Source organism: Siniperca chuatsi, linkage group LG2, assembly GCF_020085105.1.
Source record: "Siniperca chuatsi isolate FFG_IHB_CAS linkage group LG2, ASM2008510v1, whole genome shotgun sequence".
Taxonomy (NCBI): domain Eukaryota; kingdom Metazoa; phylum Chordata; class Actinopteri; order Centrarchiformes; family Sinipercidae; genus Siniperca; species Siniperca chuatsi.
Genome location: NC_058043.1, coordinates 4,606,556 through 4,623,813, shown reverse-complemented (window position 1 = coordinate 4,623,813; position 17,258 = coordinate 4,606,556). Strand labels below are relative to the sequence as shown.

The following is a 17,258-nucleotide window of genomic DNA, read 5'->3' as shown; positions in this document are numbered from 1 at the left end:
ATTGCATTCTGATATGTTTTTCAGTAACAATCTTCAGATTTTTTCTTCATGTCATGTTTTTTTCAGGGACAGTAGTTTTCAGTTTCAATTCTCTGTCACTATTTTGGCGTGCAGAGGAGGAGTTTGAGGGGAGGGGGCAAGAGCGTGATTTACATATAATCTGCATACTAAAGAGAGAACGTCACTCTTCCTGACCCACCGTTGGCTCCATCCAACACCTTTGGGATTACCTGGAACTCCAACTGCGAGACAGACCTTAATATCTGTACTCGACTTCGCTAATGCTCTTGTGATTGAATGGGAGCAAATAATTATTATTTTCATTACTTTTACGGTGCACGTGGGGTGTCTACAACCTCTATGTTAGCCACGATTTGTATTAATTAAAAAAAAAAAAATCCTCACTGTGAAACAATCACACTCAAAAGAAACCCAATAAACTTAGCACTGTGGCCATTAACTGTTATCCTACCCTTGTTATCTGCACTAATACAGTAATTGTGGAAACAGAAGCTCCAAAGTCAATCTTCCAGAGGCTTCGTGCTGTGACAGAAACATGTCATCTGAAGAGGCCTGAGGATGGAATTAAACTGAGCTGTGACAAATGAAATGAGCCTGGAACGGGGAAGCAGCGGAGTTTCCTTCAGGCAAGCACAGAGGCATCAAACCCACAATTATAATCCAAGACTTGCCGCTGACAAGCTGCACAAAAATATGGAAAATAATTTGCATATGAATTCCGCATTCATCAAAGCATGAACCCATACTGAATGTTGTATTCACCATTGTCATCAATCTTACTGCACTGCAGCAAACATGCTATAGTTTAGTTAATGTTAAAGTTATTGCACAAGACTAGAAGCTTCAGTCACATTACATCTTGTGTCATAGCTTTGATTTACTAAAAGATCTGAAGTTGTGAGCAGAGCGTGAGCAGTAGACAGTTGTGCAAAGTCTCACTTTTTCAATCCTGACATCAACTCCATTTGGCGGCGTTACAAAATCAATTAATCCTGCGACCTGTGACCTCCATGAAACTGTATCATGAGACCATTGCCACAGCAGTTTGGCTACGCAGCTTTAACATGGAGACAAAAACTACTACAAAAACTACTGAAAGCTGTGCTTTATTGCTATTTGAGATACTCTTTCTTGGCTGCACACTTTAAATTTCTTTTCTTATGAAGCAAATAATAGACAGACTTAAGCCATGGAGGGAGGGAGGGAGGGGGAGGGAAACAGATTTATTAAGTTTATCTTGCAGTGATCATGCAGTTTTTCATTATTTAAAGTCTCACTAAGGCACATGGCTATGGACATTACTGCTCTTTTGAAGAACAACTACATGAGAAACCCTCTGGGCTCTGCTTCATAGAGCATGACTCTTTGGTTCCTATGCAGATCATTGGTAGAACAAAGCACTAACACTGACAGGGTTAGGGGTTCAACTACCTTTAGAGACAGTCAAGGTAAACACAGGCAAAGTGCTTGGGGCAAAAGCATCCACGTTTTTACATTAGTAAATAGGATATATTCAACAGTCACAAGCTGCGTCTGTCTCTCATGCCTAAATTCCACATTTTATGGAAATGAAGCTTAGCAAAAGTTGAATCAGGAAGACATTGATGTTAGTTTTTTGCTTCCATCTTTCTATCTGTTTGAAATATAAAGAATTTGTCTTACTTGCCTAGATCGAAGCAAATATCCATCCAGCCACCCATTGACTTCCAGTTAACCTTAACTGTCGTATTCAAAAAGCATCAAAGTTCACCTTTGTTGAACTTGCAGATTTACATAGTTTATCAACAGACACAATGTTGTCTTGATGCATATTGTGCTTGGAATACACACATGCACTTACATATAATACAAAACTCCAGCCCTTCCTCTTTTTCTCATCTCTCTTTCTTTAGCCCACTCATTACTCCTGACCTTTCCCTGCTCATCAAGAAGTAAATAAGTTAGAAAGAAATACAGCAACAGATAAATAAGTAAAGGCAAAGTGAATATACCCAAATGACACTATGTACTAACTATGAATAGGCCCCCTCCTGTCCCCCCAAAGCTGGCCTGCCCTCTCCAAAGGGTCTGGCCAAGTGCAGGGACAGTCAGGCCTAAATCATCTTAAGCAGGAGAGGGAATGAATGAATAAATAAATGGATATTATCAATTAATAATATTAATACCTTCATGTCCCAACCCCCCTCCCCCTCTGTTGGTCTACCTTTGTGCCCACTCCTTCTGATGCTGTGGGGTGAGGCAAGGGGGCCCAGCGACCACCTCTCCCAAAACCATCACTTTCCCCTCCCATCAAACCCCAATATCCCTCCTTTCCTCACTTCCTACCCCTTCCTCCACCAAATGTTGTAAGTTCTTTCTACTTTATTCACACCACACGATCCCCCCAACACATATACTCACAAATCACCAATCACCAACAGCTTGATCAATCCAGTACCTGATGCCAACATCCAGCCACCGCCTTACCTATGAACACCAGCAACATAAAGAATACATATCATCGATTAAAGGATGGTCAGGACCAATTACGAATGATATGATGGAGTCTGCAGCAAAAAACTCATTTGTATTTAATACACAAACTAGTTTCTGTGTTGCCAGTGTTAAGCTAGGGCCATCAGGGTGAGGCTAGTGGCTAAAGGAAAGGAATGTCAGAGTGACAGTGATGAAAGAAAGGCAAAGACAAATGTTTAAAAAATGATCTAGGTTGTTGAATTATAGATTCAGTTTCTGCTTTTTCACCACTTACTGATTGCCTCAGCATCAGGTTAGATGACAGTTCATTAAGATGAGTGACAACTGAAAGAGGAGGGAAAAAAAGTTTTTTGCACCCTTGAGGCCTGCAGCTTTAAAGAACCAGCAACTCATTAAAGATTGAGGATGGTCTTCACACAACTGACATTCTTTGCAGGTGAAAACAGGAAGTGTGTATCTGATCCAAAAAAAGATCTACATGACATTAGAGTTTTAGTTATTCCACATACCACCCTGTGGAATTATATTTATTTAATTAGTTGTAAAGGCAAGTTTTGAGACAGGGAACGAGTACGAGCGCCCTCAGGCAAATTACCACCACACTGTGCATTTCCAATGCATCACACCCGACATCTTGTTCGCTTTCCCCTCATTTAACCTGCATGTTAATGTGTTCCAGGGGGAGCAGACGGTGGCGGTGCATCAGGACGTCACTTGTACAGTCTGTTCAAGTGAGAGACTGCGGTTTGTCAGATTTGAATGCCTTCTCTACATTAAGTAGCTCTGCTTGGAGCCTCAGGAGCTCGCTGAGGGATGGGAAGGTTTAGCTAATGAACGGCAGGATTTGAGAAGTGCATTATGCACACCTTTTATTAGAATTTGCTTTGAACACAGCACTGAAGGAACAATGAAGACAAAAATACCAGAAAGTGGCAGCTTGCATTGTCTTTTTTTGGCTTTGTAAGTCCATCAAATGTTCTAGAAAGAAAGGTTAAATTACAAAAATATTCATAATAATAAGCGTTTTCTGTCTATTTGGCTAAAAGATGATGTCATACTGGTCATATCATTTTTTTTTCAACTAAACCAGGGAACATTGCATCCTGAAACACTTCTAGTGGAAGTGGGGCATATTAGACACACAAATGCACCTTCTCTTTCATGCACTCATGCTCTCTAGACAAAAAGTGAGTGGCAAAGGATGCTGCGACAGAAACTCAAACATCTTGTTCCAGCAAGCATCTCAGGTTTCTGTCTTAGATACTTCATCTGTCTCACTGTCTCCTTGGGATTTTACTTAAGTTAAAGAAATGAGTTTTGCAGATAACTCAAAAATAGCATAGAAATCTTCTAAAGTATTATTCAGAAGCAGAAATCATTGGTATGTATGACACACAAGATCTGCAGCGTTTTGTATTCGAGGGCACAACCAAGTATACAGAGAATTCCTGTCAGTTTTTCTGGGTATTTCAGCTCATTGAATTGAATCATTGAAACATACATATACAGGAAGTTAACATTAATCAAGCCTTCTTTCTGTGGGAAAGCTGCTACATGTGCAGACTGGTAAGGTCACAGTTTGTTCCTTCACTGCCTTTAGTGGTGTACTACTGCAATACAAATAGGTTGAGAGGTCATCAGCAGTTTCTAGAACAGCAGGGTACAACATTATAGTTGAAAATACTCTTGCCTTCTCTTTATTCATATTTTCTTAACATATTTTATACTCACTGAAACTTTGCAATAAATGACAATAAATAAATCTTTGTGAGTGTTATTCCAATCAAGAAAACAAACTCAATGTCTAATTATTACATACTGTCTTAGGTGCACAGATGAGCATAATGAGGTTCATTTTCATGAGTTCTACAGAACTGAGTAAATATCTCACAAAAATGTTACAATTCACGATCGTATAAAGTATTGGTGTAATGTTCCAGCGTGTGCACTCCAATGGTGACCTATTAACAATCCTTCCAAAGCTCTATTTCATAGAGAACACAGTACAGTAATGTAGGTCAAGTGCTGGCACACTGAAAGTTCAATATTTAAAAACTTTTTTTCTTCAATTTCTATATATGTAAAGTATGATTGTAGGAGCATCATATAACCAAATATAATTAATGTTAACATGAACTGTTTAGCTTGAGTAGTTAAAGTTCTATCAGTTATGAAAAACAACCTCTTTTCCAGCACTTTCAGACTGACTCCAGCTGGACTGATTCCAGCACAGCTGTTCCTGGGGTTGACTAATCAAAAGAATGACTGAAATCTGTCCAATCAGGCCAGTTTATGCATTTGGACTGGAAAGGCACCACTCAGCAGGATGACCTCAGTCGAACTACAGGAGTTACTCTTCATGACTAATCAGGCTTCAGCAATGCCAGTTGTTCAAATTCATTAAATCAACCTACATTAACTAATTCAGTCCACCTTTTAATTAAACATTTATTTTAGTCTGTTTCAAGAAGCACTATTTCAAGATTATTGACCAAAACAACTAAGAATCCCTCAAATCTGCGGGATAACATGGACAGATATAAAGCAAGCTGTTGTGGGTTTTAGTTAGCAAAGTTGAATAACAGTTCAACTTCTTGGACCAGCTGTAGTTTCAGTGCACTTACTAATATTCTAACCTGTATTTAATCGGGCAATCTCATTGAGATCTCTTTTGCAAGAAGGACCTCAGTATCGCAGAAGAAATAAGAACAGAGACAAGACACACAACAAAACAGAGCCAGTCACACACAAGCAGATACAAACAACATCAGAAACAATTACATACACCTCTAATTAGGTCCAAAATTAAACGACATAAAGAGGATATACTATAGACAGCAGAGTACATATTTTCAAGCCAACTAGATTTATAGAATAAGACTTTCAATGATTGTTGGTTATCTGCCAAAATGGCCCTCAGAGACATGGCAGCACTTAGCTGGTAATCATCTCCCTCATTTCTAGGGACAAAGGGAAGTGTAACTCTACTCCATTGTTAATGTGAATGGCTTTAAACTGGGTTGAGTTGCAGGTTAAATTGCATCTTAAAACAATTCTCAGTTGGGTTTTAATGCTAATTGGCTTGAATGGGTGAGAAATAGAACAGATTTTTCTCCTTTATTTAATGCATTGTCAATCCCCAGCTACTCCGTGGTCTGCGCATATGTGTAAGCATGAATATGCACTGCAGTGTCATTTCACGTGTTCCGCCAGGTATGTATCTATATGTACATACATGTGTGACTTTGAGAAAGAGAGAGAGAAACAGGCTGAAACGGGGAGAGACATCTGTGGATGCCCCTTCGAGGGAACGAGGCATCCCACTTGGTTCTTAATCAGGTTCTCAGGGCTATGATGCTGCTCCTGCTGTCTCCTCTTATACCAACTGCTAAAACCCCTGATACAGCCGGGGATAGACAGTGGCAGATTACATGTATTGCGATTGTGAATAGATCTTCAAAGAAAGTCAATCCTTTGATGCTCCCTCTGCTATATTTCCAGTGCTCTGATACAGAAGGCCACTATGATGAGTGAGCTGGCAGTGGCTTCACTGTCTTGCCTGAGGACATTTTGTCAGCTGTTGTTTGGGTCAGTTTAACTGAGAGGCCAATCTGTCGCCACTTCTGCTTATACACACAGCGTCCTCTCAAACAAATGGTGTCACATAACAAAATGTAATGGGTTGAGTTAGCACCCACTATGCGACATTTCATTCCAACTCTAGCGGTTGCTTTTCACAATTATGACTATGAAATAGTTGAATTAAAGTGTTGATTTTGAATGACATATAATCCATGATAGCAAGTCCAGAATTAGAAAATTAGAATTATTGTAATAGTGTTTTATACAACTTGGCTAACAAATGTCAAAGACTAAAGAAACACGCTGAATCTCTGTATCAGATCCTGTGCTCTAACTTCCCTTGAGCTGAGCAAATAAAAATAGCACTTCCACAGCAATCAATAAGATATGACATTATTATTACAATAAGGTATAATTATGCAGTCAGGCATGCTCACTAGAAATAAAGAAAACCCATGACATCTTGTTATTTGTTGTGTTTGTTGTCTTGCTGCCTCTTACAAACTTAGTCATAGCAAAACTCACAAAAAAAATGACATTGAAAATTTCAAGTTACCTAGCAACTGCTGCTATGGAGCACTGCTATAGAGCTATGACTGCTGATCCCAGATTTACCAGATAGCTAGAAGAAGTCCATTGCAGGTAGACAGAAGACACTTGAGGGGATTTAATCTGGGACTTTTTCAATTTATGAGGATCAAAATGAGTGGTTGGGCCACCCTGTCATTTATCTGCTGCCACTCTCATAGAAAGGCAAGGACAGAAACACTGACTTCCTTTACACTCATGAAGAAATACAGTTTGATCTTATGTGCACCTACTGTGGATAACAAATACTGGTTTGAAAAATGCACACAGCAAGAATTGTAGAAAGAGATGGGAGGAAGCGAGTAGAAAATTCTATGCAGGACTCTTGAAACACGGCTTGGGGACAGATAGTCAAGGCTTGCACAGAAAATAAATGTAATGCAATATTGTCAAAATTTTGGCAAGGATGAATGTGTCATATGTGTGTCATAACACATGCTGAAAATAGTGAGTTTAAGGTTTCATACTCATAATAGGTTAAGTAAATGTGTATACTCTATAACAGGTTCAGCACCACAGAGTGTGTCTGCAGGCCAAAGATCAGCACCATGGACAGCGTCACAGGAAAAAAACTAAATCAAGTGGAGGAGAGAATCTATTTTCCAGTCCAGGTACTCCAGTTTAATGGATCATGGACCTGGAGACACAGCTGACAGCTCAGTTATCAGCAATAGATCCTTTTCATCCGGTCATGCTTACAGAGGAAGCCTCTGCTTGGAGGAAGAAATACAGTCAAACAGCAGATAGTTCCCATAGAGGAGCTAAAGAAGTGTAACCAGTCCAATAAAACATGTAAGTCTTGGGCTCAGCATTCTGTTTTTGGTTCCCCCCAGGAGGACAGAAGCACAATCAGCTCCTGAGACCCTCACCTGCTGACCAATACCCCACATTCGTGAAGTATTTCAGCCACCGTTTCTCCTCGAAAACTCTGCTATATTTTTGATGTTGTTGTTTTCACTGTGAAAACATCCAGCTGTTTTGATGTCTTCCAGTCAGGTTTCCGAGCACACCACGGCACTGAGACTGCTCTTGTTAAAGTCTTCAATGACATCCACTTAAACACAGACAGTGTCAGAATTTCAGTCTTGGCATTTTTGGATCTCAGTGCTGCATTTGACACGGTCGACACAACATATTACTAGACCTACAAACTGGGTGGGACTTTCTGGCACAGTACTAAACTGGTTTGAATCCTACATAAAGGACAGGGACTACTTTGTGTCTATAGGTTATATACACATCTAAGTTCCTTCTGTTTAACATCTACATTGCTACCACTGGCTCAGATTATGGAAAACAAAATATGTTAGCATAATTATGCAGATGACACAAATTTACATAACAATGTCACCAGGGGACTATGGTTCAGTACAAGTGCTGAGAAAGTGTACTGAACAAATCAACAATTGGATGTGCCAGAATTTCCTTCAATTAAACAAAGCTAAAACAGAAGTAACTGTTCTTTGAGCCAAGGATGACCAAAGGCAGCGCTCAGCCTCAATCAGTAATGTTAAAAACAACAAACCAAGCCAGAAATCTTGGTGTAGTCATGGACTCAGACCTGAATTTCTAATTACTAAGTCATCCTACCACCTTAAGAATATATCCAGGTTATCCAAATTACATTTCTGATCTTCTGCTACGTTACGAACCATCCAGACCTCTCGGGTTGTCTGGGACAGGTCTGCTTTCTGTCCCCAGAGTCAAAACTAAACATGGAGAAGCAGTGTTTAGTTTTCATGCACCATGTACACAAACTCCCAGAAAACTGCAGGTCTGCTGCAGCTCTCAGTTCTTTTAAATCAAGGCTGAAGACTTCTCTGTTTGCCGCTGCCTTTTATTAAATCAAATAATGATTCATTTCTTACACTGCACTGTAACTTTTACTCTCCTGTTTTATCTTGTTTTTATTTTCTATTTAACTGTTTTTAAATGTCTTTTTATACTGCCCTATGTTGCTTTTATGTTTCATGTAAGCTGCGTAGTCCTTGATTTAGATTAGTGTGACCACCCCTGCTGTTATTAATACAACACAATCTCCCTTTGGGATTAGTTAAGGACTTTAAGAAGAGTTTAGTAACGTGATGTATTTTTATCCATACATTATTATGAAACAAGTCAGTCTTTTTGTGAAGATTATTGTATTGTATTATATTATTTTATATCTGTCTGTTTTATTCACCTGAGTGCCATGATAAATCCAATCCAAGGCTGGCCCAAGAAAACCTGAAGCCATTCGGGACCTTTTCTTATCAACTAAAAATAGGCTGCAACGGTGAGGTAATGTCTCACAGTGGCTAAAACTGAAAACAGCAATGATGTACTGTAACTCTTACATTTGGTGGTGGTGCAATCAACAACCTATGGGATCGCTACCCCTGGCTTTGTTAACGAGGATCTGCAGTCTGCACACTTTGCTGGCATTTCTGGTCACCGGGAGGGAACACTATGGGGTCAGTGGTTTAAAAACAATTCATCCAATTTCAGTGAGACTAAAGTATGACACAGTATGATGTGAGGGCAGATGTGTCAAATAAAAGAACTGTCTTTACATGTCTTCATATTATTGCTCTACATCTACATCACGTAGGAATACACCATGTGATCAGGCTGAACAGCAGTTACAGTAAGACAAGACTGAACAAATGAAGTTGTGTTTTCTGTTGTAATCACTGGTGGGAAATCTCCTCCTACAGAAAGTAATGACTCACTAAAGAATTCAATACAACTCTTTATCCAAAAAAGAAGCAAGTGAGCAGCATGTCTGAGTGGAGCTCACCATCTCCACTCTACCCACTGCTGGCCACAAAGCAGAAATATCAGGCAGAATGATCCATAATTCATATATCACATGAAACATTTTTTGGGTAATTATGTCATTCAAACTTTCAAAACTCAATTAGTCTATCATGAGATGCTAAATTGGTCTCCCGAAATGCAAGATTGCTTAGTGCTACCTATTTTTTCTTTTCAAATATGAAGCACAGTGTTCCAAACAGTTAAATATAAATATGGAAACTGCCATAACCAGCTCTTTCCAATATGCAGCAGCAGATAAAGCTGAAATTTCAATTTCAATATCATACACCACCATTTATATTCAAATAATATGTGATGAAACATTCCTGTGACCCTGTGTTGATCATACAAGACAGAGAAGAGCGATGAATAGGAAGAAGCTGAGCAGGACGCTCATTTAGATACATTGCAGACACTTTATAGTGACACGCCTTAGCCGTTTAGTTCTCTGAAGCGTGTAAACCTCTTATCTAATGCACCCAGCAACACCTCTGCTCTATTGATTTCAACACCTACAACTAAGTGAGGAATCCTGCGTACAGGGGTTTTCCACACAAGCCACCTCAGCCTTATTTTAAGAAAAATGTATTTAATCCAGGGAAAGTTTGCTGAGCACATCTCTCTCATCTAGGGGAGAAATGCAGTTTAAAGTACACCAGCTTCAGTGCAGCCTAGGTTAATAAGGCACATATACTAAATGTGGGCCTTGTTAATGTTGGTGAAGGCAACTCTGCCACTCTCTCATATAATAAAAAAGACAAAAACAAAATATTTGAAAAAAGAAGACTTTACATCATGACAACAAATGCAAATGATGAATGTACATGACCTGGGCTGACAGAGGATATAAGTAAAAGTCTTTGTTTTGCTTAAAGTACTTAAGACGACTTATTTTTAGTTCTCCTAACAAGCAACCTCGTGCAAATAATGATTGTCCTCTCCCAGTTGTTAGATGGGAAGATTGATACCACTTTCATATCTGTAAGCCAGGAAGCTACTGCCAGCAGCAGGCTAACTTAGCTTAGCACAAAGACTGTAACCTGGCATTGGCCAAAGTTAACTAAATCTGCCTACCAGCACCTTTTAAAGCTCACGAATTAACACGTTCTATTTTGTTTGTTTAATCTGTACCAAAAAAAGTGTAAAAACGACAAATTGCAATTTTATTATTATGTGTCGGACTATATCTTGTCCGACTTCCTGGAATCTCCACTGGTTGCCTGGCAAATGCTCAGAACCGAGAAATAGTCTTATAATTTCCCAAAATGTCAAAGTTTTCCTTTAACCATAGAGGCAACAGATCATAAGACACCGATATAAGTTATTTTTGGAGGAGTTATTTGATAATTTAGGTCAGTGTAATTTGTCACTTAGCTGTTGTAATTTCTTTGGATTTGAGGAAAATGCTAAGTAACGACTTGTAGATGGGATGTGAGAAACTTGATGAAACTTCAGTGAAATGCTGAACAGTGAAAAGTGAGACGACAGATGATATATATTCAGCTGCAGCTTCCAGCCACGTCCTCTGTTACACATTTTCCTCTCCTTTGAGACTAAACACCATTCATCTATGCACACACACACACACACACACACTCTGTCAAACAAACACACAGTGTTTAATGAAACATTTCTCACTTCTTCTCATATGGACTCGGTGCACAAACATGCCAAAACACACACATAAACTCACACACATAAATACTGTGCACATACTTTACACACAGACCAAATGGATACAGACAGTCACGTCACCTGCTCTCTTAGCCACATAAAAATGCAACAGAAAGACACACACACACACACAGACATGCCACATACTGTGAGCAGTGGCCTCATTTATAATGAAAGTCAGAGAGAGAGAGAGAGAGAGAGAGAGAGAGAGAGAGAGAGAGAGAGAGAATATAGTGGTCCCAACAGCTTGCAGAGATTTGGAGATCAATCAACACACACAACAACAAACACACACACGCACACACAATAAACTGGCCCCAAGCTGCACTGGCAACCAACCATGCATCACACTCTTTCTGTCTCACACACACGCACTGACACACAAACATAAATAAACACATTCAGTCCAAACCTATGTCATACATGAAACATTACACACAGCTCACACAGCTAACCTACATACAGCAGACCTCTGCTGCAGTAATGAGACGCAGGTAGAGCACTACTGTATCTGCTGCACCACAAACACTCTGATCAATGTTAATTCACATACAGAAACAACATACTGAAATTTTAGTTATCAAAGATTATTGAAACCTACAAAAACTAGACACCTGGGATATAACGTTTGTAGTATTAAGAGTTTAATAGGAGGACAAATTGAATGACTGAGTAAATACGTAGCACTGGACGGCAGGTAGACTAGTCACATCACATCCATCAAAACCTATTATTTATTATGCTTTTTGCACTGAAGATATCTATAACTTAATGAAAAACACTGCATTTGGATGAGATAATGATTGTTGATGTGGGTAACAAGGACTGCAAACTGCACAGGGAGAGCTAAAGGTGAGAGAACTTCATCAGAGGGAGTTGAACTTCATCTGGAACCTGATAAAAAAAATCATTGCCCCAAAAATGATCAGATCTTTTCCCACCTTCACTGGCTGCAGTGTGACTGAAAGGTTGTTGATTCAAATCTAAGATGTGAAAATCTGTGCGGTAAAATCTTGCTCAATTCTTAAGAAGAGTTTGAAACATTAAATACAAACAAATACAAGCTTTGGGGGTTGTTTATCTCTGCAGTGAAGCTGCGTTTCATGCATTTTTCATGTGAAATAATGTTTATATAATAGTTTTTTGTTTGTTTTTTTGTTAACATATCTCAAGTATTTGTCATATTTTGTGGTGGTTATTTGGATCTAATGTTTCTTGCATGAGAAAACTGATTTCTCAGCAATAATTATTATATTGCTTTTAAACTCAAATGGCCATCACTGTAACACACTGTAACAATTTTCCCCAGAAAAGTTAACCTTGAAAACAAACAAACAAAAAAAAAAAACTGGCTGCAGATTTGCAAATTACAGAAAATTCATTGTTGGTTATTACCTGGTTTGCGTTTTACTTCAATAATTACATTTTGACACTCAACTGGATAAAAAATATAAGTTCCCTTGTGATAAATAATAAACATCCTCTCCTGCTTCATTTCACTAAATTGAGTGAATTTGTTGAATAAAGCAAGAGTCATGAGCTTCATATACTCCAGTCATAAAAGTTTATGAACTGGCACTCATCCAGCCAGTCACTGAGCTCACTGAAGAAAGTCTACCTTTTTTTCTCTCTCTCTCTCTCTCTCTCTCTCTCTCTCTCTCTGTCTGTCTGTCTGTCTGTCACACACACACAAACAAGCTGTCACCATTATGCCCATCACTTGTACAGTATGCCCCAGTAAGCAAGAGGTGTATGATAAAAGTGATTTTCCTCTAAAAAAAAGAGAGAAATCCATATTACCATTTGAAACACATGCACGACAAAATATGCATTAATACCTATGCCAAAACTGAAAAAAGGTTCATATAAAGATTTTCTCTACTCTGTTAGCAAGCATGAAGAGACCATAATGTCAGTAAGTATAATGGTGAGTAAAATGGTATAATAACGTCAAAAAGATCTGATAGGTTTTCATCACTGACTAAAACAGACTTTAAACCTGCATCAAAATGTGTCTCTCACTTTCTTTTATTCACATTAAGAGAAACCTACAGCCATTATTATAAATCAAACATCAAACAAGCTGCTCCTGGTTAGTTCGAGCACATCTCCCCCACCTGAAACCCTTTATTTACCCCAAATAATGCAATAAAAATCCACTTGTTCAAAATGAGATTGTCACAACTGTCTAGACTGGATCTAAAGTACTGTTTCCATATTAAAGACATGGACGTGGAGGTCACATTCATGACAAACAATCTTATTTCACCCAGACACAGAAAACCCACCTGTTGTGAAACCGATCAGCAGGGCTCACTGCACAGGAAGAAAACTGAAAGTGGTTTATATCTCCAGCACCAGCCAAGACGCTTTGTTTACTCACATCAAGAAAATCTAATTGACTTGCTGAGAGGAGAATAAGATCTTTTTTTCAGTCTAAACGCTAACTTCATTCAGAGTTAGGATGGGTTCCTGTGGACATTCAGCCTTTGAAACAAAGACTTACAGAAGAAGAAGAAGAAGAAGAAGAAGAAGAAGAAGAAGAAGGAAGGAAGACAGATGAGAAAATATGACAACAATGAGGCAGGCATCATGCTTTCCTCATGACGCACACACATAAACAGAAATAACACACAGAAATGCACGTACAGACATACAAATTTACTGTAGATGCACACATGTGCATACACACATAAATGGACACTTCCAGGGACTCACACACAAACACATGGCACACAAAAATGCACACATACTGTAAGACACATATGCACTAATATATAAAGATCCAAACTGTGCACATACTTACACACACCCATTAAAGATCACACACATCAAAGACGCAATCAAACAAACATCAAAACCACTTACACACACACACACACCCACTGTACCCTTAATTCGGCGTCTGATGACCCCTAAGCGGCACTTGAGCGAAACAGAGAACATCCTCTCTCTCTTTCCGTCTCTTTATCTTCTTCCTGCTTTCTTCCTCTCCCTCCTCCTCTTCTTCCTCCTCAGTTAGACATAGTGTGAGCCGAGTAAAGGATGAGAGAGAGGGGGAGAGAGTGAAAAAGAGCGGTATTGGAGCGTTGGCCGGTCACATGGTGAAGACAGGAAAGAGAGAGAGAGCAAGCGAGTCCTTTTTCTTTAACGGGGAGAATTGATTACACAGTTCCCCTCCCTCTCTCTCTCTCTCTGTATCTTTCACCCCTGTCACTCACTCTTGTTGTTCACTCTCTCTCTCTCTCTCTCTCTCTCTCTCTCTCTCTTTCTGTGTGGGAAGTACTGTGAAATTAAGCTGCCTCCCTCTCTCTCTCGTTTCCTCTCTCACTCATATTCTTCATCTGTATTGCCTGTTTTATGCCTTGGTTTTACTTCCTTTCCCCTTATCTACCTCTCTTCCTCCTCCATGCTATCTTGTCTTTCTTCCTGATCCCCTCCTTTTTTGTTGTGTCTTTTTCTTCTCTGTCATACTAATTTTTCTTCCTTCATTTTTCAGGAATTTCTTTTAACTTCTTTTTCTCTGCATCATTTATGTCTTCAAAAACTTTAAAAAAATATATATGCTCCATTCTTATGATCTTATCCTCATTATCGTATCCTACTCTCACTATCTTTAAACTATGGTTAACCATTCCATTTCAAAGAAAAAAGTAATCCTTCGCTCTTTTTAGTCACACTTTGGGCAAGGCTCTGGGTTTGGCAGTATTGGGTCAGTCCACCACTTTGGTCCAGATTGAAATATCTCGTCAAATAATGGATGGATTGACATAAAATGTGGTACAAACAATGAATCCTAATAACTTTGGTAAATACCTGACTTTTCATCTAGCACCACCAGCAGGTCAAAGCTTTTAATTATCCAGTGAAATATCACAAACATCTGCTGGACGGATTGACACAAAACTTGGTACATACTGTACATTCATGGTTCCCACAGGATGTATTGGCTTGACTTTTTATCTAGTGCTACCATTTTTTGGTTCAGAGTGAAATGTTTCAGCAACTATGGTTTGCAATTAAATGTAGAATATATATTCTCATTTGCTACAGGATTAACTGTAATAACTTCATTTTTTGTCTTGCACCATTATCGGGTCAACATTTTCAATTTCAAACTTTGGTTTATGACCTAATACCTGCAAAACTAATGTATCCCCATCAGCCTCAGCTGTACATTGTGTTTAGTGCTAGTAAATGTAAGCATATTAACACACTAAATGATGATGGTGAACATGGCAAACATTATACCTGCTGAAAATGGGCATTTTACCATTATCATTGTGAACATGTTAGCATGCTGAGCACCGCTGTGCCTAAGTACAGCTTCACAGTGCCGTTAGCGAGGCTATAGACTTAGCGGGGATTCAGGCCAAAAACAGCGCAGGGGGCTGTGTTGGTGGGGGTGTGTTGTTTAAGGTACCAGCGAGACAATGAAATACGATCCAGGAAGTCCAGTTGGAGTAGCAGATTCATGCATTTTAAAGGTTTATCAGACGGCAAAACACTGCACAACGGTTTGTAATACTCAAAGACAGCATTTTATAACTCTGGAAAATTATCACGGCAGCAATTCTTCTATCTTAGAAATACAGCAATCACGTTGCCCACACCTCCACACAACGCTGCGGGAAGGAGCCAGCTGCTCGCTACATTATGAGTCATGACTTCATAGTCCCAACTTCACAGCCTGCGCGCTGTCATTGGCTGGAGCTGCACACCACCAACCAAAAGGTTGATGCCCAGAAACGTCCTGAACACAGAAAACTAAGAAGAAACTACAGGCAGAGGGCAGCGTCTCTGCAAGTACAGATTATTTTTGTATGAGTCTAGACATTCTTTTTTAGGAAAATTCTGCATATTCTACCTTTAAGCCAGGTTCAACTTTTTGCCGGATAACCCTGCATTGTTTTGCTGGAGCCCCCTATGTTGGCAGCCCTGCTGCGTAGGTAAGCTTGAAGGGTAAGCTATAGCAAAATAACAGAGAGATCAAAGCAGCAAATGGCTGGGCTCAGCAGAGGAAGAGAAGAATAGAGAGATGAGGAGGTGAAGGAGGAGGAGGTGGAGGAGGGGCATTGGAAAGGGAGAAGAGGATGGAGGGGAGAGGTGGAAGAGAAAGCAGGAAGACCAAAAAGGAGATGAGAGTTGAGAAAAGGAGGGAGGAAGAGAGAGCGAGAGGAAGTGAAGAGAACAAGAGAACATCCAAGCAGAGAAGATGCGGGAGGTTGAGAAGAGAAAGAAAAATGTGGACAACAAATGAGAGAAAAAACAGAGGGAATAAGGACAGGGGAAAAGTGAAGCGAAGAATAAAGCTGTTTTGTTGCGGTGTGATGAGAGGGGAGACAGATTATAGCCCACTGAAGAGAGGAGGATGAAAAGAGGACAGATGACAGGTGGCTCAGAGAGAGGTGCAAAAGGAGGGATGACAGGTAATGGCTAATAAAAGAGAATGAGGAAGAAAGAAATGAAGGAAAAGAAGGGAAAAAAGAAATGTTTGTAGGAGATGTGATGGTGAATGAAACACACTGTTTAATTATTTCATACTTATTTTCATTATGTTTGGCAAATAGCATCAACATTTTGGCAAACAAATGAACTGATATGCTAATATGCAGAGTCTTGTGAGGAAGTAGCAGAGCTTTTGAGTAAGAGGCTGAAGGAGTCAGCGCAGTGTTACAGTGATACTGAATGGACCTACATCCACATAGCAACAGTCTATTTTAGGTACAGTACAGTTATTACAGTATGCTTAGACTCTGTATTAAATATGTGTTTGCAGCCTTCTAATTATTACATATAGGCTTATACTTTTACAGACTTAAGGATTTTTTTTAATTTTGATTTTGTTTATTTTGATTGTTTAAAATCAGGTGGAAAGTGGTTATATATTACTAAACTGCTTTTCCAATTATGTTGTGGTGGCAAACATAATCGCTGCCTGGATTATGTTCAAAGGCAATGTTTTTTGAGTGAATGAAGTGCTACATTTATGACACATCGAAGTCACAGAGTGGTGGGGGTGGATAGCAGCTTTATAAAGTTCAGGACCCTCCTTAACCAAGTTCTGGTTAAGTGCCTAAACCTAAAATAGTTTAATAATGCTTTAGTTGCTAAAAATG

General features: G+C 39.3%; 1 protein-coding gene across 8 annotated transcripts in view; it reads right to left on the bottom strand.

Moving 5' to 3' along the window:
- The window catches only part of LOC122887804 (glutamate receptor-interacting protein 2-like), a 267,289-nt gene that overhangs the window by 117,571 nt on the left and 132,460 nt on the right, over positions 1 to 17,258 (bottom strand). For 2 of the 8 annotated variants that reach the window (XM_044221395.1, XM_044221419.1), the window contains exon 1: positions 14,031 to 14,921. The exons of the other annotated variants lie outside the window; for them this stretch is intronic. In XM_044221395.1, coding sequence (XP_044077330.1) covers positions 14,031 to 14,085 — 55 coding nt within the window. In that variant the 5' untranslated portion in view covers positions 14,086 to 14,921. Of the gene's footprint in view, positions 1 to 14,030; positions 14,922 to 17,258 lie in introns of those variants that run through there. 8 annotated transcript variants of the gene reach the window in all.